The sequence below is a fragment of the Ursus maritimus genome, unplaced genomic scaffold (assembly GCF_017311325.1).
Source record: "Ursus maritimus isolate PB19 unplaced genomic scaffold, ASM1731132v1 scaffold_35, whole genome shotgun sequence".
Classification (NCBI taxonomy): Eukaryota; Metazoa; Chordata; class Mammalia; order Carnivora; family Ursidae; genus Ursus; species Ursus maritimus.
The window spans coordinates 8167398-8191536 of NW_024426119.1; the positions used below are offsets into that span (position 1 = coordinate 8167398).

The 24139-nt window shown below is 38.6% G+C and overlaps 1 protein-coding gene across 1 annotated transcript in view; it reads left to right on the forward strand.

Annotated features, from left to right (window-relative positions):
* The window catches only part of MGA (MAX dimerization protein MGA), a 105732-nt gene extending 84946 nt beyond the window's left edge, over window positions 1–20786 (forward strand). The window contains exons 16-24 of the mRNA XM_008702223.2: window positions 948–1238; window positions 1420–2936; window positions 5973–6103; window positions 9830–9881; window positions 12133–12339; window positions 13680–13791; window positions 14297–14530; window positions 15577–15753; window positions 16823–20786. Of these exons, the coding sequence (XP_008700445.2) occupies window positions 948–1238; window positions 1420–2936; window positions 5973–6103; window positions 9830–9881; window positions 12133–12339; window positions 13680–13791; window positions 14297–14530; window positions 15577–15753; window positions 16823–18099 (3998 nt within the window). The 3' untranslated portion in view covers window positions 18100–20786. The remainder of the gene's footprint in view (window positions 1–947; window positions 1239–1419; window positions 2937–5972; window positions 6104–9829; window positions 9882–12132; window positions 12340–13679; window positions 13792–14296; window positions 14531–15576; window positions 15754–16822) is intronic.
* The last annotated feature ends 3353 nt before the right edge of the window (window positions 20787–24139 follow it).

Sequence of the window (24139 nt, forward strand, 5' to 3'; positions counted from 1 at the left end):
CTATTTAGCGACAAACTAATGAAAATATTTATTAATAATGTTAAATATGTTCACTAATTTGAATGGTAATGTTAGTTTCATTTCTTCTTAAAGGTATCGTTATTCCTACCTTTTTATCCCCATGACCAAAAATCTGTAGATTATTCACATTATTTTTTTCTCTGTCTTTAGTATTTCTAAATATTTCTTTCAGACATTAAAGTGGGTCTTTAGGTACTATTAATGGTTTGAAATTTTTTTAAATTCACATCTTCTGCATTAAATTTTTGCTTTTTCTGTTTGTTTTAAAACTATCTTTTGCCTCTTCCTAACCAGGCTTTATTTCCCTGCTTCTTTGATGTCTCTTAATTTCATTCCATTTTTTGGGGGTATGTATTTTTTTTTTTTTCCCTTCTGAAAAATACTTTCCACAGATCTTTATGCTTTAGGTTATTTGTCAGTGAATCTTAGAAGTCAAGGAGTTTTTTTATGCCTCGTGATTTTTAGTCCTTGACTTTATCTTGAGTATGACCTGTGAAATGAAGTCATAATTCTAGTAAGTGTTAACAACCTGAAATATAAGGTTGAAGAAGAGAATTTTATCATGAATATTCTGTTTAACTTTAATGAGAATCCAGATTTAGAGGCCTGCCATGTTTTTCATTAGGCAGAAGCATTATCTCTTTAAATGCACCTCTTGACAATTGATGCTTGCTTTCTTTCTTTTTTTTTAACCATTCTGAATGTAAAGTCCTACACTGTCTTGCTAATTAGGTTTTAAGTAAATTGTTCTCAGCCAGAGGACTGTTAAGTAATGTATGATAGAGGTACAGGATTTCACCAACTGTGTAATTCAAATTAGAAATTATTTGTAGATTATTTGTGGTCAGGTCCTGTGTCGTAATAATTTTTTCCTACATACATTAAAGGGAAATTCTGATACTATGTTTCCATTTCCTGTTTTTCAGAAAATGCCCCTCAGATTCCAGTGGCTACTCCCCAGGTCTCTCCTAACACAGTGAAACGTACTGGACCTCGATTGTTGCTGATTCCAGTGCAGCAAGGTTCTCCTACTCTTAGACCTGTCCCAAACACACAACTTCAGGGGCATCGGATGGTCTTGCAGCCTGTTAGGAGCCCAAGTGGAATGAACCTATTCAGGCATCCTAACGGGCAAATTGTTCAGCTCCTCCCTTTGCATCAGCTTCGAGGCTCTAATACCCAGCCCAACTTACAGCCTGTTATGTTTCGGAACCCAGGTATAGCATTGGAGATCTTTCCGATGGGATTTTCTTTTGTTGAATCATCTTGCCATATAGCATGTTAATACACCAGGATTTCTTAGTCTCTTAGAGTTAACCTATCCAAAGAGAAAAGCACACTTTGGAAATCTTCATATGGGCAGTGTTAATTAAAAAAAAAATTTTTTTTTTCTTACAGGCTCTGTGATGGGGATCCGGTTACCCACTCCTTCTAAACCTTCAGAGACTCCACCATCTTCTGCTTCGTCCTCTGCTTTCTCTGTTATGAGTCCTGTAATTCAGGCTGTTGGGTCTTCTCCAACAGTGAATGTTATCACTCAGGCACCGTCATTGCTTTCTTCTGGGCCTAGTTTTGTGTCTCAGTCTGGTACATTGACCCTGAGGATTTCCCCTCCTGAACCACAAAGCTTTGCAAGTAAAGCGGGCTCTGAAACCAAAATAACCTATAGTTCAGGAGGGCAGCCTGTTGGTACAGCCAGTCTTATTCCTCTCCAGTCTGGTAGTTTTGCTTTGTTGCAGCTCCCTGGACAAAAACCTGTTCCCAGTTCCATTCTTCAACATGTTGCTTCTCTTCAGATGAAGAGAGAGTCTCAGAGTTCAGACCAGAAAGATGAAACAAGCTTTTTAAAAAGAGAGCAGGATACTAAGAAAGCCCTGCAGTCAGAAGGAGAACCTGTAGATTCCGAGGCTAATGCAATAAAGCAGAACTCAGGGGCTGCTGCCTCGGAAGAAATCCTGCATGATTCCTTGGGAGATGGGGGTGATCACTTAGATGAAGAATCGCTTACAGAAGAGGGTCCTGTAACTGTTAAACCTTCTCAACACTCTTACATCACTGGGTCACACATAGGTGAAGACTATAAAGATGTTGATGAAGAAGAGTACGGGATTAGAAATCATAACAGTTCCAAAGAAAAACTGACTGTTCTAGAAGTTAAGACCATTTCCAAAAAAGCCAGCAATGTGACAGTCCAAAGTGTAAGTAGTATACAGCTTAAGAAGCTTGGTGATGTGAAAGTGGAACAGCAGAAAGGATTAGAAAATCCAGAGGAAAAATCAAATGAATTTCCAGTCATCTCTAAGGAAGAAAGTAAACTCGAATTATCAGGGAGCAAAGTTGTGGAGCCGCCATCTATTCCACAGCCAGAGGCCAAGGAGAAGGGATGTGGAGACTCTCTGGAGAAGGACAGTATTAGGGAGAGATGGAGAAAACACCTGAAGGGTCCTCTGACCCAGAAATGTGTTGGAACTTCACAAGAATGCAAGAAAGAGGCAGATGAGCAGTTAAATAAAGAAATAAAGACCTGTCAGGAAAATTCTGATGTGTTTCAACAAGAACAAAGCATCTCTGATCTACTTGGAAAAAGTGGAACTGCTGAAAACGTCAGAGTTTTAAAAACTGAATGTGATTCTTGGAGTAGGATTTCTAGTCCTACAGCTTTCTCCATTGTTCCGAGGAGAGCTGCAAAAGGGAGCAGAGGGGAAGGACATTTTCAAGGTCACTTACTGCTGTCAGGAGAACAGATACAACCAAAGCAAGAGAAGAAGGGTGGGCGAAGCAGTGCTGACTTGACTGTTTTGGATTTGGAAGAGGAGGATGAGGAAGATGAGAATGAGAAAACCGATGATTCTATTGATGAGATTGTGGATGTTGTTTCTGACTACCAGAGTGAGGAGGTTGATGATGTAGAAAAGGTGGTGAGCCCATTTTTGTTGTGACTGAAACCTCAAGAATTTAAAATGATTTGTTAGAGACAGTAGCTTTTCCAGAAGATCACTAAGACCTGATACATTGATTTGGATGCCTAGGTTTAGGTCATAATTAAATGACTTTGTACTTTTTAGGCTATGTCAGTCAGGTAACATTTATTGAGCTTATATTGTTCTTTGAGATTTGCCTGCTATTATGGAACGGCTGGCTTATGCCTTTGGGTGGTCGATGCTTGAGAGTTCCTTTCAAGTTAGGTTTAAAAAAAATCCTGAAACTCCTGCTCCCATTTGTTCTCAGTTTTTGTGGGTGTTTTTTTTTTTTTTTTCTTTTTTTCCTTTTTTTTTTGGACATTTTCTGTGTGAAGTGATGATAGTGTATCTGGTAGATATATAAAAAACGGGATGGGTGACCTTGGTACTAGAGGAGAACTTACTGCTTACATTTAGAGAGATGTTTCTCTTTTTGGAGAAAAACAGAAAATACGATTTAATATTTTATTACTCTTGCCCTCAGTTGCTTTTAAATTGTTTCCTAAAATTAAATAGTTCCTAGAGTTTATGTTCTAAACTTTGGTCATCTTCCTTTGTAATATGACCTTTATAATTTTTAGAAAAACTTTTTCGGAAGCCGTCTTTGTAGACTTCCTGTTAAGGTTGTAACCCTATCTAAGTGAGAAACAGATACAGGGCAGGAGTTGGACAAACTTTTTCTGTAAAGGGCTGGATTGTTACCATTTTAGACTTTGCAGGCTGGATGGCTTACTGTTGCAACTGCTCAGTTGCTGTTACAGCGTGAAAGCAGCCATAAACAATAGTAAATGAAAGAGTGTGCCTGTGTTCCAGTAAAACTTTGATTTACGGAAACAGTGGCAGGCTGTGGTTTGCTGGCACCTGACAGTGGGGTTTGATATAAAACAAGGAGATTTTGGCCAGCTTCCTGTAGGGTGCCCTCAAATCTAAACCGTGTTCCCCTTCCTAGGAGCAGATAATACGGCCCTCTATGGTGATTGTCACGTAGTTGGTTGTTTTAGACTCTCACTTCCATGAGATTCAGTCTCTGTGTTATCTGGTCCTTCTCTGTTAATGCCTAACTGCTTTATGCAGATAAAATATAACAGAAAGGTTAGTATTTTTAAACTCTAAAATGTTTAAATATTCTAATGTTCCTGTTGGTTATTTCTGTACCTCAGTAGTCTTCATTGTAAAATGAGGATCTAGCTCTACGATTAGATGATACAATGTACATTTGCCTTATATTCTGTCTGTAGCCTCATCTTTTTTGAGGACAGATACCTGTGGGTAGCTGAAGAATCTGAATTCATTGAGTTTAAAGAGTTAGATTGCAGGTCTTCTTGTGCTTTTTCTGGAATCTCCCATTGTAAGTCAGCCTGGGTAAGCATCAGACCAGAGACAGTCCAACTTTAAAACCAGTGAAAACTATTGCTGTCAGTAGAACTGACTTAACGGAAGCTTTAAAGTGTCTTAATCAGGGGTGACATTGCTTGGATTTCCTATTAGGGAATCTTACATACAAGGTACTTTTTAAAAGTACGGGCATTATATTAAATGATCTCTAAAACTAAATTCTACATCGTATTTCTGTACCTGTCAGACACGTATGATATATTTGTGCATGTAATTAGTGTTAAACTGGAATAGTGTAAGGAAAGTGGTGAGTAGCCTCTTTAATTTAAATCTTCCATTGTGAAGTTTATTGGATATTATTTTAAAGCCTGCAGTTAAAGCCATGCTGTAGGCAGACATTCTTCGGTTTAAATACCATAAAGCATCTACCTACATTATAATTCAGACTCTAAATTCTGTCAGGACTGTGTTGATTAGCTTCCTAGAGTTAATATATATTGATCACATTGTTTAATAGACATTGTTTAAATTGTGTTTAAATTGGGGACCATAATTGGTGGCTTGCATTTAGTGTCTGTCAGCCTTATGGAACCTATAATTCATGGGGGTAAGTAATTTTTCCATCAGGTTTAAATAGAATTAATCAGGTGATTGGGATGCTTCATTTTAAGTTGTGCCTCTCAGGTATAGTATTATTATAAACAGATAACATTCCCAGTTTAGTTTCTGGCATAGTAAATACTGCTTTTAAAGGTGGACTTAAATATATCTACATATTCCATAACTTGTATATTCTGTTATGCACAGTGAGTTCCCATGATAGGTGCTCAATAAATGCTCACTGAATGACTTTTTTTTTAAGATTTTATGTGTTAGTGAGTGCGCATGCATGTGTATGAGTAGAGGAGGAGCAGGGGGAGGGGGACAACCAGACTCCACACTGAGTGTGGAACCCAATGGGGGCTTGATCTCACAACTTTGAGATCATGACCTGAGCTGAAATCAAGAGTTGGTCGCTCAACCGACTAAGCCATGCGGGCGGCCCAACTTTATTATTCTTTTTAATGTACAGTAAAGCAAGTACAGTAAGCTTGGGCTTTTTTGATACCTGTAAGTTTTCAGAAGCTCTCCTTGTGTGGGATTAAGAGGCTTGGAAGACTGACTCTGGGCTATATTCTATTTTCATATCTGCCTTGAGTGTGTTTTTGTGGGTGTGAGGTAAAGGTTTAGCCATGAAGCACTCTTAAAATAAAACCTTAATTTTTCTCCTTTCCCTCTACCCATTTACCAAATCTTTCTTTACTGCTATTTAATCTTAAGATTTATGAAGCTTTCATGTATTTGCACCTGAATTTTGTCCACTAGAAATAACAGTGAAGCATATATAGCCCTCTGGGGACTCTGTTCAGTCTAGTGATGTCTGTTGAGTATGTATCTATGATTTTTAATGTAGTGCTTGCTTGGTTGTTAGCTCTAACCATATGTTGTCTTCATAACTAATTCCTCCTTATGATGAACAAGTTTAGGATCATCAGTATTCATGGTATAAAATCAATGTTTGGCCCTGGTTGGTTTTATAAAGGGAGCATTTGGTTGAAAAGTTTAGGTGTGTTTGCTTCCCAATAGTTTATTTACTGTTGGACTGCTTTATTTCAGAATAACTGTGTAGAATACATTGAGGATGATGAGGAACAGGTGGACATTGAGACTGTGGAAGAGCTCTCTGAGGAAATTAATGTTGCCCACATGGAGACCACAGCTGCCCAGACACAGACTTTCAAACAGCCGTAAGTCTAAATTTGTCTTTGGATTTTTGTTTTTTGTTATTGTTGTTTTGTGACCATAAACAAAATTAAATGTTCTGTTTAGGAACTCTGGATAACTGACCTGGTTTCTTTATTCCTCTAGTTTTTTTCTGATTAGTAGATGAAGAGGGAGCTGGAATTCAGAGGTAATTAACTTGCCTTGGTTATTGCTAGAAGACCATGTGTGAATGTGAATAACCTATGCTTTTGGAGCCTGACACATGGGTATTAAAATACTAGTTTTGGGGGCGCCTGGGTGGCACAGCGGGTAAGCGTCTGCCTTCGGCTCAGGGCGTGATCCTGGCGTTATGGGATCGAGCCCCACATCAGGCTCCTCCGCTATGAGCCTGCTTCTTCCTCTCCCACTCCCCCTGCTTGTGTTCCCTCTCTCGCTGGCTGTCTCTATCTCTGTCGAATAAATAAATAAAATCTTTAAAAAAAATAAAATAAAATAAAATAAAATACTAGTTTTGTTTGTAGCTGTTTAACCTTGGGCAAGTCTTATAATCTGAGTATTAGATTCTTTACCTGTGTAATGAGGAAAATGCCCCCAATTTGAAGTGTTGTATAAGATAATGTATGTGACTAGGGTAACTGACACAAGTGGAGTACTTAACAGAAGTTATTTCCTTTATCTTTGAAGACTAGGCATTAAATTTTAAATTTGGTTACTTTACGGGTTGAACAGGTGAGATACAGTTGGGAAATTTTTATGTTTTCAGATGATATGAAAATAGAGTATGATGACTTCTTCAGGAAGATTGATTCCATTTTCTGTGTTAGTAAGCCTTGTATTGATTATGGATTGGGGTGTGAGAGAAAGATGGAAAAAAGATAGCAGTCCTTATTTTGTGCCAGATGTTGTGCTTTTCTTGTTATCTCGTTAACCACCATGTTAAAACAGCAGTGTGTTGAGAAAGAGTAATTCTTCATCCCCGACGAGGGTGAGAAAGTCTCAGGATGGGGATATAGGTCTAATAATTTTCTTCATTCCAAAGCTGTTTGGAGGCTACTTAGCTGCCTTTTGGTTAAGGTTGAAAGAGTTTAAATCTTGTAAAAATATTAGACTTAAGGTAGCAGTATAGCTGGATATGTTGATTATATATACTAAAGTTGATTTTTCTGAACAGTAGCAACAAACAAGAAATACCATTTATAATAATAACAGAATAGTAACAGAAAAAAAACCATGTTTGGGATTATTAACAAAAGCTGTGTGAAACTTTTATAAAATGTTATACTGTATGACATTGAAGATCATTTCAATAAATGGAAAGATACCATCTTAATGGACTAGAATAAGTAAAGGGCCAAGAATAACCAACACACAAAGAGCACCAATTGTAAAGGAACAGATTGTTAAACATTTAAAAATTTCTCTCATTACACCATGAAAACTGAAAAGGCAAACTCATAAGGAAAATATTTGAAGTACATGTTTGACAAAGGATTAGTATCAGGGATATAAAATAATTCTTGAAGTCAGTAAGAAAAAGGTGATGGGGTAGATAAGTATGTAATGGATATCACAGGCAGTTTACAGAAGAGGAAAGCTGGACGGCTAGTAAACACACATAAATTTGTTTAACCTCACAAGTATTTAGGGATATACAAATTAAACCACAGTGACTTCATTAATTCACATCCATAAGATTGGCAAAAGTTGTGATTTCTTTTTTTTTTTTTTTTTTTAAAGATTTTTTATTTATTTATTCGACAGAGATAGAGACAGCCAGCGAGAGAGGGAACACAAGCAGGGGGAGTGGGAGAGGAAGAAGCAGGCTCATAGCAGAGGAGCCTGATGTGGGGCTCGATCCCAGAACGCTGGGATCACGCCCTGAGCCGAAAGCAGACGCTTAACCGCTGTGCCAACCAGGCGCCCCAAAAGTTGTGATTTCTGATAGTACTGTTGTGTCTAGTTGTGGAGCAGTGGGAATATACTGCAAGTGGGAGGGTAAATTGTTGAAACTACTTTGGAGAGTAATGTAATATGACTGAAGTTGGCTTCCACACCTTTCTCCCACCCAGCAATTCCACTCCTAGGTATATATACCCTGGAAAAGTTCACACATATGTACAAGGGGCCATGTATGGGACTATACATTGCAGCATTGTTTGCCATTGCGAAACTTTGGGAACAACCTAAATAATTACTGGAATTCTGAAAAATAAATTTTGGAAATTTCACACTTTGAAACACTATATAGCATTTAAAATGATTGAACTAGGGGTGCTTGGGTGGCTCAGTCGTTAAGCATCTGCCTTTGGCTCAGGTCATAATCCCAGCGGTTTGGGATCGAGCCCCACATCAGGCTCCCTGCTCAGGAGAAAGCCTGCTTCTCCCTCTCCTACTCATCCTGCTTGTGTTCCCTCTCTCACTACCTCTTTCTCTGTCAAATAAGTAAAATCTTTAAAAAAATAAAATCATTGAACTAGAACTGTGTCCATCAATAACTCAGATATAATGTTGAGTGAAATCAGATGAAAAGGATACCCTATCATGTATAGTGTTTAAAGTGCTACGTAATATTTTTTATTTAGGGATACATACATTCCTAGTAAAACTTCAAAGATATGCATGGTAAAAACTCATTTTGGGGGGCACCCAGGTGGCTCAGTCGGTTAAGCCTCTAAGTCTTGATTTTGGCTCAGGTCATGAACTCAGGGTATTGAGATCGAGCCCCACATCCGGCTCTACGCTCAGCGGTGAGGCTGCTTGAGATCATCTCTCTCCCTCTGCCCATCCCCTCGTGCGTGCTCTCTACCCCCTCTCTTTATAAATAAAAATTTAAATAAATAAATAAGTAAATAAATCTTAAAAACAACAACAACAACCCTCGTTTTGAGAGTGTTCACCTGCGGGAAGGAACAGAGGAAGGAAATGTGATTGGTGGGCTGCACCCGATCTCCTGTATTTTTTTGATGAATGCAAAGAAAATGTGGTATGTGGTGGTATTCCACACATGATGGAATATTCCTCAGCCGTCAGAAAGAATGAAATCTTGCCATTTACAACCACATGGATGGAGCTAGGGTGTATTATGCTAAGTGAAACAAGTCAGTCAAAGACAAATACCATATGATTTCACTCATGTGGGATTTAAGATGAACAGATGAACATATGGGAGGGGGAGAAAAGGAAAGAGAGGGAAACCATAAGAGACTCTTAGAGAACATACGGGGTTTGGTGGTGGTAGTTATGGAGGGAGGTGGGTGGGGGATGGGCTAGATGGGTGATGGGTATTAACGAGAGCATTTGATATTATGAGTACTGGGTGTTGTATGTAAGTGATGAATCACTGAATTCTACTCCTGAAACCAATACTGCACGGTATGTTAACTAAATAGAATTTAAATAAAAATTTGAAGTGGAAAAAAAAAAAGATTTCCTGTATATTTGAGCTGTTTTATTTCTCAAGCTGGGTGATAGGCACCTAGATGTTCGTTATATATTTTGTTTGGACAGTTTTGTATATATAAAATATTTCGTGATTGAAAAAGTAATTTGAAGTTTTGGGGACTATTTGAATACTTAGAGAAAAAAAGCATACTGTTGAAATAAATTGTATTGCCACATATCAGACCTTGGCAAAAAGAAGCTGGTTATACTTTTAAACAGTTTGGGATGGTTTTGTTTAGTGTAGCTGTGAAATAGGTCTTGGGTTATTGAATTTCAGTAAGACATTGGAAAATATTGTCTTTACCTAGGTGCCGTACCCATATTTCTGCAGATGAAAAACCTGCTGAAAGGAGTCGAAAGGTATTTACAATATATTTAATGGCCGTTACTCATTTAATGAAATTGATAACATTTGTCATTAGGGTTTAAAATAACATTCGCTATCTTAGCTATGACATTTTTCAGGGCTACTTTTGCCAGTGAATTACTATAATTAGTTTTTTTTCTTAATGAAACTATACTATTAAAATGTGTTTTTGCCCTTTTAACTCTACTAGTAAATAGAATATTTTAGAAGAATTAAAATGGGTATAGAGTTGTGGAAATTGATGTGCTTATTTGAAAACTAATCCTGTACTCTGTGTGATGTGAAAAAAGGCTAGCGTTCTTTGTCTAGGCTCATGATTTTCAGTGACCTAAAAAATTAATTATTCTCTGAATGATGGCTGGCAATTCAAGGAGCCATTAAATTATGAGCCCTCTTTGATTTTCTTGATGTATTTCAATGTGTGATGTCACCATAATGAAGCAAGGGTTGGTTTTTTTTTTTTTTTTTCCTTATCTATAGCCCAAGCATGGAAGAGAGTTTGGTTGTTTAAACCATTTTCCACTTATTATTCTGTCTTTTTAATTTAAGTGATAAAAACAGTGATGGAGGTCAGGTTGCGGTAGAGAGTTGTATTCAAGCCATTTAAAAAACCACTGGGTGATTGGTTTTGTTCTGGTTTTGGGTGGTACATTACTTACATGATTATAATCACTTTGCATATATCACTGTATTTTTTCATTCATCTTAAAACATTTTTCAGATGTAAGAATTTTCACAATAGCTTATATATACAAGCCACTGTTTTGTATCTGAATTATTAACATGCACATCATTTGTAGTGTCTTCCTATAATTAAACTTGATGTTAATTTTCCATCGTATATCTTTTATTTTCCCATACTATACTAATGCACAATGAGTTTGACTTTAGATAGACAATGATTTTATATAAGAGTTACGGGGTACTATCAGGGTTATGGTAAAGGCCAACAGTGTCCCAAAAAAAAAAAAAAAAAGAGACACCAGAGGAGGAAAAACACAATACCAAGAAAGTATAGAAGACAGGGAATATAATTATAACTCACTTTGTATGAGTAGTATTCACATTGTCTTAATTTAAGGTAGCCACTGTTAATGATTTTTTTCAAGCTTTCATAATTTGAATACAAAGTGTGGAAGACTTCACTTGCAGTCTTGAAAAATGTGTAAGTACAAATGACAAATTGGGTAGTGAAAGAGGGAAGAAGAAATGAAGGATACGAGTGCTGATATCCTCATTTTACAAAGAGATACTGTGTTGGTGAAATGAGAAATTGATACAGAATTATATTCAGGTTGCATAGGGATCAATAGAAGAATTAAAAGTAATGACATGTCTATATTAGGAAGAATGTGAGATGTTAGAGTGGTGTGAGCTAAATCTTCTGCATAGCAGGACGTCGATAGCTTTGAAAATGGAAAAGAATAAGCTTATATTTCTGTTTTTAACTGACTTAAGAACCAGAAGAAGCCTCTAAAAGAATCAGAAAGTGGTGTTTTTTAAGGATCCAGGTACACGTGTAGGGTACAGTTGGTTTTCATCATAAGCTCTTCCAAGTATTTATATTTAAAACCCTATGTGCATCTATTATTATTATTTGTTTTTAAAGTAATTTTTAAAAGTGAAAGAGAATAAGAGAAAGAAGCCTAAGGCATACTGAGGGTCAAGAAAGACTTTCCTGAAAAAATGCAAAGTTTGGCTTAAATGTTAAGTTTTGGAGGATTGGTTAGGAGGGATGGGTTCAGGTAACAGTTTGTAATGGCAGGGTGGTGTGAGATTACGTAGTGCGTTTTGGAAACTTCTAGCACTTTGAAATGGTTGGAGGGAATGATGATTTAGGAAGAGAGGCAGTTGATCCTTTACCAAATTGTAAAAGGTCTTAAAGCATTTAAGAAAAAAATTTTAAACCTGTTTTCCATCAATTAAGATTATTTGAAATTTTTCATGTGATTATGTCATGAAAACAAGTTTTAATAATTATATGGATAAGCTGTTTTTAGATTTCCCTCTTCAAATTCTTCCTCATTTGAGAACCACTGGAATTTGAGCTGGGAAGTGATTTACACTGTTTACTAGATTTGGAGGAAGGGTAGACTGATAGTAAGATGACCAATATCAAGAGGTCGTTAAAATAGTCCAGACAGAAAACAGTAGATATCTAGTATGGAACAGTGCCATTTGAAATGGAGGAAGAGCGCAGGTCCAAATGAAAGATAATTAGGTGGCAATCTTTTGTTTGGATAGGCTCCACCAATTCCTCTAAAACTGAAGCCTGATTACTGGAGTGAAAAACTGCAGAAAGAAGCAGAAGCTTTTGCTTATTATCGCCGGACACACACTGCCAATGAGCGTCGGCGCCGTGGTGAAATGAGGGATCTCTTTGAGAAATTGAAGATCACATTGGGATTGCTTCATTCTTCCAAGGTTTCCAAAAGTCTCATTCTCACTAGGGTAAGTGTTCTCTATAAATGACCCACAAATGAGAATTTGACTAAGAGAATCTTCTAGAGATATGTGAGAAAGAGAATCATCACCCTAAGAGGGAGATTGAGGCAGAGCTTGTATTTAACATTTGAATGTGGACTAGTGAACACCCAATAAATCTCTTAAAGGGGAAAAGCCCTCATGTTGAGTCCGAGTAGTTTGTCATTTAAAGTCAAGTTCTTAACCAACCAAACTATCTTCACTTCAGTAAGTCAGAAATTCTGGGTAGCTCTATTTACCACTATCTCTTTACGTTAGTGTTCTCCACAGCACGTAGGATAGTTTACCACAGTGAAAAGCACAACAGAAGTGATATTTTAACATAGTTTTGACAGTTGCCAGTCATTTTATTTATTTTTTATTTTTAGATGTATTTATTTGAGAGAGAGAGCAAGAGCAAGCAGTGGGGAGGAGGGGCAGAGGGAGAGGGAGAGAGAGTCTTAAGCAGACTCTGCGCTGAACTCTGAGTCTGACACTGGGCTTGATCTCATGACCCTGAGATCACAACCTGACCTGAAACCAAGAGTCGGATGCTTAACTGATTACGCCACTCAGGCGCCCCAGAATAGTTTACCACAGTGAAAAGCACAACATTTATATATATGTGTGTATTTTTTTTAATGTTTGATTTTTTAAAACATTTTATTTATTTGTGTGAGAGAGAGGGCACAGGCAGGCAGAGCAGCAGGCAGAGAGAGAAGCAGGCTCCCTGCTGAGCAAGGAGCCTAATGTTGGGCTCGATCCCAGGACCCTGGGATCATGACTTGAGCTGAAGGCAGACACTTAATCAACCGACTGAGCCACCCAGGTGGCCCACATAAATTTATATTTTAACATAGTTTTTAAGAGTTTCCAGTCATTTTAAAAGGAAATCTGAAATATCTAAGGTAGTTTCATTTAAGTTGCTTTTAAGTAGAAGTTGGAGGAGTACAAGGCAAGCATTCATATCTGTTTAGAACATAGTTATTTCAACCAGATTTTACTTAGACTAGGAGGTGATTTTAAAGTTGAATATTAAAATCTAAGCAGAGTAAAATGTTTTGTATCTCCTTGTAGTAGTAGAAGCACCTGTGAAACACTGAGAGATGCTATTTGGAAATAATCACGTTCCTTAGAAATAAAAGCCAGAACACCTCCTACAGTTTAACAAAAAACAATTTCTGAAGCATTAACAATTGTTTTAAATGGTACTATAAAGTTTTCTAAAGTATTAGATTAAAATTTTTTCGTTGAAGAAATTGTGTAGGCCTTACCTGTTTTTAGGAAAGAGCAAATCAATTTACATGATATTAATTTTTTAATCTTAGGCATTCAGCGAAATTCAGGGACTAACAGATCAGGCAGACAAGCTGATAGGACAGAAAAATCTTCTGACTCGGAAACGGAATATTTTGATACGGAAAGTATCATCTCTTTCAGGTGAGATACGTGAATGATCTTTGGTAAAAAGAGTGTAATACAACATCTTTAGTGAAGAGAAATCCTAAGTAGACTTTTCAGATACTTCTTAGTTTATGGCTTGGTTCCCAGAGTTAACAGTTACCTTTTGATTGGGTGGGATGTTTCCTCTGGATTATTATTATTATTATTTTTTTTAAAGATTTTATTTATTTATGTGACAGAGAGACAGCCAGCGAGAGAGGGAACACAGCAGGGGGAGTGGGAGAGGAAGAAGCAGGCTCATAGCAGAGGAGCCCGATGTGGGACTCGATCCCGGTACGCCGGGATCACGCCCTGAGCCGAAGGCAGACGCTTTAACGACTGCGCTACCCAGGCGCCCCTGTTTCCTCTGGATTATAATCACTCTTGCCTTCCATAGTTTTGGGGAATATAGTTAAATCAACTGGATTTCAGTTGACACTATTTCTCATTATTATCTGGGGGTCATATAAAGAGCGACAATTTATTCCCTATCAACCTATAGGTAAGACAGAAGAAGTGGTCCTGAAGAAGCTAGAGTATATTTATGCAAAACAACAAGCACTAGAGGCACAAAAAAGAAAAAAGAAGATGGGATCAGATGAGTTTGATGTGTCTCCCAGAACTAGCAAACAGCAGGAAGGATCTTCTACATCTTCTGTAGATCTTGGACAGATGTTTGTAAATAACAGGAAGGGGAAACCTTTGATTCTTTCCAGAAAAAGAGACCAGGCCACAGGTAGGAGGGACATTTTTTGCTTTCCTTAATGTAGGTGAACATCAGTTTAGTTCAGTGGACTGAGTCTACTCTTGGTCGTATTTTTAGATTTAATTAACTGAATTAAAGATGGGTTATATAAGAAGTATTAACCACATTAGATTTTAGTTTCTAGCTTTACACACTCAAGCAGATCTTAAGAAGTTACCAGTTATGGTAACATGTAAGACCTACTTCTGATAGCAGTCATGTTATTCTAATGTTTCAATGAATATTTTTTTTAAGCTGCCATCCTTTCATACTTCATACCCGAACTCTTGATTTCCCTGCAGTTTTGTTCATGAGTTGAGTTGTCTTGCTGAGACAAATAAATTGAAATTTTAAAAAAAAGTTTAATTTTGTTGAGTCAGACTCCATATTCATCAGATTGCCTATCAGTGAATTGCTGTTAAGGAGCAAAGCAAATCGGTTTTAAGTTACTGTTCTCGCCTATCTTGTTTTTGGAAATGAGGCTTTGTTGCTTTTATATTACTTGTTTATATTCTTAGAGAATAGTGTATCCTCTTTTACTCTTTGGGTTGCCCAGTGTATGAACCAGGAATAAGAAAGTCCTGAGGGATACTAGTTTTAACTTTGCTAAGAAAGGATTTTAATGATCATTTAGTCCACCTCATTTCATAGATGGAAAAACAAAGTTTAAGGGCTAGAAACTTGTACTTTGTTAGAGGTGTATAAGAGAAGCAAGCATGGCGATAGAATTGTGTATGCCTTCATCTTGATTCACTGTCAAGACTGTTGGAACCATTCCATTGAAAAAGTAGTTGCATGTTGAGTTTTCCTCAACGCAAGTTCTGTCCCTTAGGAGAAACAGTGGACAGGTAACCCATTATGCAGTGAAAAGTGGTTCAAAAAGTAAATTCCAAGTTGAGGTTCCCTAACTAAATTTGAAATTTACTTCTTGCCTTTTCAGTCAGAGTGTGGTTTTAGGGATATTTCCTAGACTCCTGTGTTACACTAGCATAATTGAAGACCTTTTATCCTTAACTTGTTTCTTATTTTCCTTACAGAAAATACCTCACCCTCTAACACTCCACACACCTCTGCCAACATCGTGATGACTCCACAAGGGCAGTTGCTCACCTTAAAAGGTCCTTTATTCTCAGGACCAGTGGTAACTGTCTCTCCTGCTCTCTTGGAAGCAGATCTGAAGCCTCAAGTTGCCACCAGTACTGTGGCTCAATCAGGTATGTTGTTGTAAGTGTTGTCCTCTCTGGGTAGTGAAAAAGTGTTATTCCTGGTATCTCACCATGACAGAGAAAGCCTTTGAATTTGTTCTGTAATGGTAAAGATCGCTTATATTTGCATTTTCCTTAGAAAGAGATGACCCTCTTTTTAGAACGTGTTTGGGTCTATTAATTTTTTTTTTTTTTTAACCTGGAATTGGAAACTATTTTGTGATTTTTAGTTATTTCTAAGTAGGAAAAACATTGAAAAGATATGAAAGTAAAAGGAAGATGAGGAGTCATTGTTTTAGGTTTTGGTATTGATAAATACTAATTTTGTGTTGTAATCTGAGATGGTGCACTCCTACTTTACCAGCCTGATTCAATTTGAACACCACTCCCTTTTGGGAATAAGGAGTAGAATTGAAAAGGAAGTCTGTTTGATGATTTACGTTCTAGGCACCTAAATTTCTATTAAGGTAAAAGGGTATCTTTATCAGTACTCACACTGCTAAACCCTTGATGGAGGGGTCATACTTTCTTTTACAGTGCTGCCTTTAGTGCTTCGTTTTATCCTCAGAGTAGCAGTTAATTGGGTGAACAGAATCAAGATACATATTCGCCTCAGAATAAAGAATAAACTGGGAAGCATTTCTATAAAATAAGTAGAACTTTAACAAAGAATATTAAAGAGTTCTTTGGTTAGATTTTACCTGTTTTCTTGTTTAGGCTAGGTTCATAATTTGAAGAGTTAATATTTCCTTTCATGTAAACTGGTAAGGGACGCCTGGGTGGCTCAGTTAAGCATCTGCCTTTGACTCAGGTCATGATCCCAGGGTCCTGGTATCGAGTCCCGCATCGCATCGGGCTCCCTGAGCAGGGAGCCTGCTTCTCTTCCTCTGCCTGCAGTTCCCCCTGCTTGTGCTCTCTCTCGCTCTGTAAAATAAATAAAATCTTAAAAATTGAATGAAACTTAAAAAAGTAAACTGGTGAACTTTGACTAACTCTCTGAGATCTCTGATCATTGGGTATGAATGATAGAGGGATGCTTACCACTGTATATCTAAACGAATTTTTTTTCATCCTCCAGAAAATGACGACTTATTTATGATGCCAAGAATTGTTAATGTGACATCATTGGCCACAGAGGGAGGTTTGGTAGATATGGGTGGCAGCAAATATCCTCATGAAGTTCCTGATGGCAAGCCATCTGACCACCTGAAAAGTACTATCAGGAATGACGAGAACTCCTTTGAAGATTCGGGTAGAATCTCTTCCAGAAGCAACCATAGAGATGGCAGAATGGCATTGGGTCCAACACCGGTTTTTCTGGCAAATAAAGATTCTGGTTTTCCACAGATAGTTGATGTTTCCAGTATGCAAGAAGCACAAGAGTTCTTACCCAAAAAGATTTCTGGTGAAATGAGAGGTATTCAGTATAAATGGAAAGAGTGTGAATCTAGACGGGAGAAACTGAAGCCAAAGGAGTCTACATTTCACAAACTGAAGATGAAAGATCTCAAAGACTCAAGTATAGAGATGGAACTGAGAAAGGTAGCGTCTGCTATAGAGGAAGCAGCGCTGGATCCCAGTGAACTGCTAACTAACATGGAAGATGAGGATGATACTGATGAGACACTGACTTCTTTGCTCAATGAGATTGCCTTTCTTAATCAGCAACTAAATGATGACTCTGTTAGCCTGGCTGAACTGCCCAGCTCTATGGATACGGAGTTCACAGGGGATGCTCGACGGGCTTTTATAAGTAAGCTTCCTCCTGGGAACCGAGCAACTTTCCAGGTTGGCCACTTGGGAACCGGTTTGAAAGAGTTGCCTGATGTACAAGGGGAGAGTGACTCTGTCAGTCCTCTCCTCTTGCACTTGGAAGATGATGACTTTTCTGAGAATGAAAAACAACTTGCTGAACCAGCCTCTGAGCCAGATGTCCTTAAGATTGTTATTGACTCTGAGATAAAGGATTCCCTCCTTTCCCACAGGAAAGCCAGTGATGGCGGGAAGAGTACTTCTGGTGTCCCTGCAGAGCCTGAAAGTGTGTCCTCGCCTCCGGTCCTACATATGAAGGCTGGCCTAGAGAACAGCAGCACAGATACTTTGTGGAGGCCTATGCCAAAGTTGGCACCTCTAGGTTTAAAAGTAGCTAATCCTTCTAGTGATGCAGATGGTCAGGGTCTCAAGGTGATGCCTTGTTTGGCACCTGTAGCTGCCAAAGTTGGATCAGTTGGACACAAAATGAACTTAACAGGGAATGACCAGGAATGNCGGGAGAGCAAGGTCATGCCTACACTGGCACCTGTTGTGGCCAAATTGGGCAACTCTGGGGCCTCACCAAGTTCTGCAGGGAAATGAACTTATTTGTCCTCAGGCAGAAGCCAGGCTATGAGGGAAACCTCCTTTCTCTGTAGGCGTCTGTTTATTTGTGTCATGGAACTGTGATCCTTGACTTTGATGCGGTGGATGATGGTAGAGAAAGGGGGGGTAGGGTGCTGACCTCGGTATTTGAAATTACTACTATGAAATTCTGATCATGTTAAAATGTGTTACCTCACTTGTGGTGCTGGGTCTCCTCATCCTCTCTAAGAAGATGTGATCCATTACTGAACACGAGGTGCCCCTCTTACCCAAGGAATTCATGACAAGATTCTAGGTCCATAGTGGTTCCTAGTTCTTCCCTCCCAGAGAAAAAGCTGCTTGAGACTTTGGAGTTGCTGTGGGCTGAACTGTAGTGGATAGCTGTTGTTTTAAGTGGTTTAAGTCTGAAATCCAAGGAATGTGATGCACTTGTGCAAAGGGATCCAGAAGAGATAGTTTTTAGTTGCTGTTTCAAGAGTAGTGGGAGAGAGGGTGGTACCATGGAATACCAAAGTGAAACACTTTGTGTCATTCAGCAAAATTTTCTCTTCTTTCATATCCCAAGTAGCTTCCATTCCCTTATCTTTTCAATCAGAATTGTAAATCCAAGCCTTCTGGTAAAGTAGGAATGCTTTTAACTTTTAATATTAAGGTGATTATTTTGAGATGTTAAGGAAAATACTAGTTCTCCCTTACTGTCTGGGTGTTGAAAAGACATTTCAGAGTACCAGGGATTTCTGCCTGGAATATATATTTTGGAGGTAGGCATAGAAGGAGCCCTCCCATTTTCACAAATCACATCACTCAAGAGACAGCTAAAATGAAAAGCATTCCCTGCCCAGACCAGAGACAGTGGCCAAAACAAAAAATTGTGGGGCTGGATGTTTCCCATATCAGACCAGCCTCCTGGTGCTTGAAGGTTTCATTCACTATTACCTGCACAGGATGTAAAAGAAAAGTCACAGTAGGCACTCTTTACCAGGGAAATGAGGCAGTATTTGAATCACGAGATATATTTTTTATTATCTGCTACCATGGATTCAATGATCTGTAGAGCTTTTTCACTCATTAGCTGTCAGGGTATGAAGGACTGACAGCCTGTAAAGATAAAGATATTTATATTTTTGTATAGTTGTTTTCATAGATTTCTCAAAGGCTGAAGTTTTCAACCTAGAAGATGAGATTTGTATTGAGTATAGAAATGATGTTTCCTATCTAGTTTGTAAATAATCATGGTGCACTTGAGGGGTCTCTTGGAAACTCCTGGGGGCAAGAATCACTATTCTGAAAATGTATAGATTGGGATTTAGCTGCTGCATTTTGCCTTTCTTAAATAATTATATTTTGGAATGTAACCCCTGTTCTGTCTTCATTGACAGGATTTGCTTGTGTTGTGAAACACTAACACAAGAGCTTCCAGTGCCTGGGCTGTGCCTAGGTGATGCTATTTCTTCTGCATCCCCCCCCCCCCTTTGCCTTCCTTATGCCAAATCCCACTCAGCATATCTTCAGACGTAGGTTGTGAAACCAGCTTTGGAATGGTTCTAACCAGTGAATTAGTACTTCCATGGTTGGTTCCCTTTCTAGTAACTCTGGTAATCAGCAGATTGAAAAAGGGTGGAAAAATTTCCTCTGTGAATTGCAGTGAGAGCAAATTCTTCGTTGGTTTTGTGCTACTTGCCTTTCTAGACCTGCTCATCAGCATTCAACCTTCCCTCCTGTAAAGGTTTTTTGAAGAAGCTTGAAATAGGTAATGAGTGCCCCTCAGCTTCTCATTATCCCTCCCACTCCTCTTTACCCAGCAGATTTCATTCAATGCCTTAGCCAAGGAGTCCAGCACCTGTCTCCCCTGCTAATTATTGTCCTTGGAGATTCTAGTACTTTAACCCAGGTATAGCAGTTCCCATTATTAACTTGCTTGTCTCGTCCTCACATTTCCTCCTGACTTCCCAAGGCTCTTGTTATGGCTTTTGAGGGTCAGCCAAGGAGAAGGCAAGTGAGTTGAATAAGCCTCAGGAAAAGAAGGACCATTCTGCTTCTGAACACTGTTTCCTTTTTTAGAAGAAAATAGATAAACAGGTAATAATCAGTTCTTGATGGGAAGATAGTTGACATGAGAGATGTACAGAGATAGAAATGAGAGATGATTCCAGATATTTAAGGGAGGCTGCAGATGTTTTTACAAACTCCCAAGATAATGGTGTTTTCAAGACCGCTTAGAACTTGCAAGTTGTGAGGGCGAATTTGGAGGGCTCAGTCGTCACAACAGTCCTGCAGTCTTGACAGAAGTCTCAGATCTCCAAAAACTCCTTCCCTTTAACCTTACCCCAGGAGAAACTGATCTATGAAAATGACATGTGTGATTATGAAAGACACAGTTGAGTGAGAGGAGTTGAGGAGTTGGGAGGATAGATAGTGAGCTCTCACCCTAACACTATATGAAGCATGATCTCAGTAGACCAATAATTCGCCTTTTTATACATCTGTAAATAAATGGAATGTTTTTAAGAATATAATTATGTCAGATTTAGCCTTTTCTTTTATATATTAAATATATATCTTTCCTTTTCTGCTTTTGAAAAATGACTATTTTTTTAGAATCGTAAGAACAGAAGAAGTTCGGTGAGTGGAAGGCAGAATGTATACACTTGAAATAAATAAATCAGTTATAATAATTAAAGCAGGATTTGGTGTTGGGAGGTTTGTGCTGAGTTGGAGCAGAGAAATATAATGCTCTGAGTCATTTGAGAGAGGTGCCATTGAAGTAGTTTTATCCTAGGAATTCCTTACTGTTTTCAAAGTTTCTGACATGCTACCTGGGGGAGATTTTTGCTAATTGTAGCATGTTTTACATGGAGACTTCAAAATTTTACACAAATTGACAGCAAGTGTTTGTCTCAAGAAGTTCTACAGTGAAGAAAGGCTAGCCTCATAATACTGATGTGTGCAAGGTAATACACCTGTTACCTTAGAGAATAACTGGGCATAAACAGTCTCGGGCTAAGGACAAAAAATGTTCTTAAAGCAAGGTACATGTTAAGATTTACAAAAAGTTTTATTAAAGGAGTCCTTTAGACATTGAAACTAAGATCACCAACAGTGAAGTCTGTGTATTATAAACTTCATGCACATTACTTTGGGTAAATGTATAATACATGCAGGGTTTTCCCCCCCAGAACTATGGATGAAATACCAGACAGGCCCTTCTGTAACAAGTTTGAAAATACACAGATGAAAAGAAGATGATCCATATCTAATTTGGGGCAGTGTTTAGTAGTATGTTTTTTTTGTGTGTTTCCCCCCCTCTTTTAATTATACTGCTTAAGATAATTGAATGGGATCAGGTGAATTGAGAGGTAAATGCACTTGGAAGATGGGTCTGAAAAATGGTGGTAACCCGTGTTCCTCATGCCCAGATTAAAAAACAATGCACAGAGTAGACAGCACATTTTCAGGTACTTTTATAGAGAATGGTGGATAACCAAGAATCTGAATAGATTTCTTACACATAATTGTTGATTTTGAAGAAAATGCTTGTAAGGGCATCAAATCTTCATGTTATTGTATTATCTCTAATGAAATTTTACATGAACATGAATGGCTGGATACAGAGAAAATTAAAGCTGAGGTATACAGACTCACTGCCATTTGGAGAAAAAAAAGAGTCAAAAATGCATTTTTAAAACAAAAGGAATAATTTGATATATACAACTTCTCAACTCAGGCATGGTTGTAGTATATTAAGTATGACTGAACTACTTACAGAGATGCGTGAATGTTGAGTAATAGTGTGATGGAGGCGTATGGAGGGTGAGAATGCTAAACCATGGAAGGAGTTGAGTATTTTGAGACAAATCAAGCTCTACTAAATTCTTCTATCTTTGCAAACTCTGCTGTTAGAAGAGATTTTGTTAAATAGGAAAGCAGTCTTGGAAGCATTGTTTTGAGATCCATCCTGTTTCCAGCTGCAAGCATTGATCTCAGCTGTCCCACAGTGCCTTGCATGTAAAGGTGCTCAATAAATATTTGAACTGATGAGCAAATGTTTACGCCAGCCTGTTAGTTTTCCAGGATCTTATAATTGCACCTTTTTGCATGTTAAGCCTAGGGTGAATTTTAAAATCTGATCTAATGAGCATAGTGCAAAATTGTATGCATCTATTCCTAGACATCTACAATTTTAGAATCTGACAACCATGTATGTTTCGGACATACACAAGCAGAATAAAAAGTGAAATAGTGTATGGGTGGTGAAATACATAAGGGTCAACTGCATTTGAAGGGTGGGCTGGCAATTACTTAGTTTGGAGAAAAGGGGATAGCGCTTTTATTCACATTAGACCTAGGATTACTATTTTCTGAGGAATAAATTCATGAAGCATGGGAACAGCCTACAGCCTGTTCCCATATTGACAATTAAAAAATTGCGTGATATCTAGACAATAAATGGATTAAATGGTGAAGAATTAAAAATATATGGTTTTGGTTGGCCTTAGACTGAACGTATACAGATTCAAGACTTAGAATATCTCATTACACTTATCAGTTTTTCAGCTAGATCATTTTAGACAATGAAAGGAGCTTGGATTGGCCTCTACAACTTCGGCTTCAGATGAGAGTAATTTGGGGAACATTTTCTCTAAGGGGATAAACCAGGCTAACTTTGGATGGGAAATGACCGATGACACTTGGTAAACCTATTCACCTGGCCACAAGTGATGTGAGAAAACCACTAGTGGACACAAAAATGATGCGGAGAGAGGGAGAATTTTTGAGGATGGAGGTGGTGGTTGCTGGGGCATGTAGCACACAGGTAAGGACAGCAGGTGGCACCATTTATTAGTGTTACATTCACTCTCTCCTCCCCCCCCCCCCCATAGAAGTAAAATAGAGTAGCATGGAATTGAACCAACTCTCCATTGAATACTCTGTGGCTGACCCTTGCCTCCTTCCTTCAGATTTGAGAAATAAATGGAAGATCCCGTTTTATGTTGCATTATGTCTGCAATGTGTGGTGGAAGAGAAGGAAGCCTCATGCCTCTGGTAGCCATTGCCAGTAGGTCGTCTAGGAGGTGACAACTGATCTTTGTTTCAACTTGTGGACTTTGCAGATCTCGTTTTTAATACATGGCTTCAGTACACACAAGTACATACCTCTTTTGCCAAATGGCTGTACAAGGTGCACCCACAGGGGTCCTTCTCTTCTGCTAAGGTGTTGTCTCCTGCAGGGGTTCCAAAGATTTGGATAGGGTGAGACAAGATGCGTATCAGTGTAAGCTTTGTCTGGGGCCCGTCTTTGGCTTACGTTAACCTTTTCATAGGCAATGTCGAAGTAGCAACGAGGCCGAAGGGCTTCTGGAAAACAAATAGGCTGAGACACCTAAGAAGTAATATGTAAAGAGTATTTCTGTGCGCGGGCGCCACTCTTCCCCACTACAATGAGCTAGAAAAACTATATCACTAAATCCAGTGCCAAAGCTTGACGGTGACCTCGCCAAAGTAACAATACTAGGGAAAAGAATAAATTTTGACACAAGGAAAAGATCTGGATCAACAAAGTCCTTGTCAACTCTAGGTGAGAGAGTGCGGTGGGATATTGGAGCCTAAAGGGAACAAATGTATCTCAGGAGCATTCACTTCTCCCTACCCTCACCCACCTAAAGCTCAGTTCATGGCTATCATCTCCCTCTCTTTTTCCGATCATGGCCAATCAGGTTGCCCAGTTCAAAACACTTGTTACCAATCTAAAGGGTTACTCAGAAGAGTCATTTCACGTAGGTCAAAGCACCGGGGAGGCGGCGAGCAGAAACGATTCTAACCGCTTTAGATCCCAGCGCTTAGGGTCGATGGGAGCAGAGCCTTATAGCTGTACCTCAACCCTGTAATTGTGAGCTAGGAGTTAGTTTTGGCTAAGGTCCCTCGGGCCTATCAAATGCCAACCGCCGCACCCTGGGGGCGTGGTTACCGTTTTGTTGGGGCTCTGGGAAGATCACTTCTCTGGGACACCGGGCTTGATAATACCATAAAAGGCTGGTTC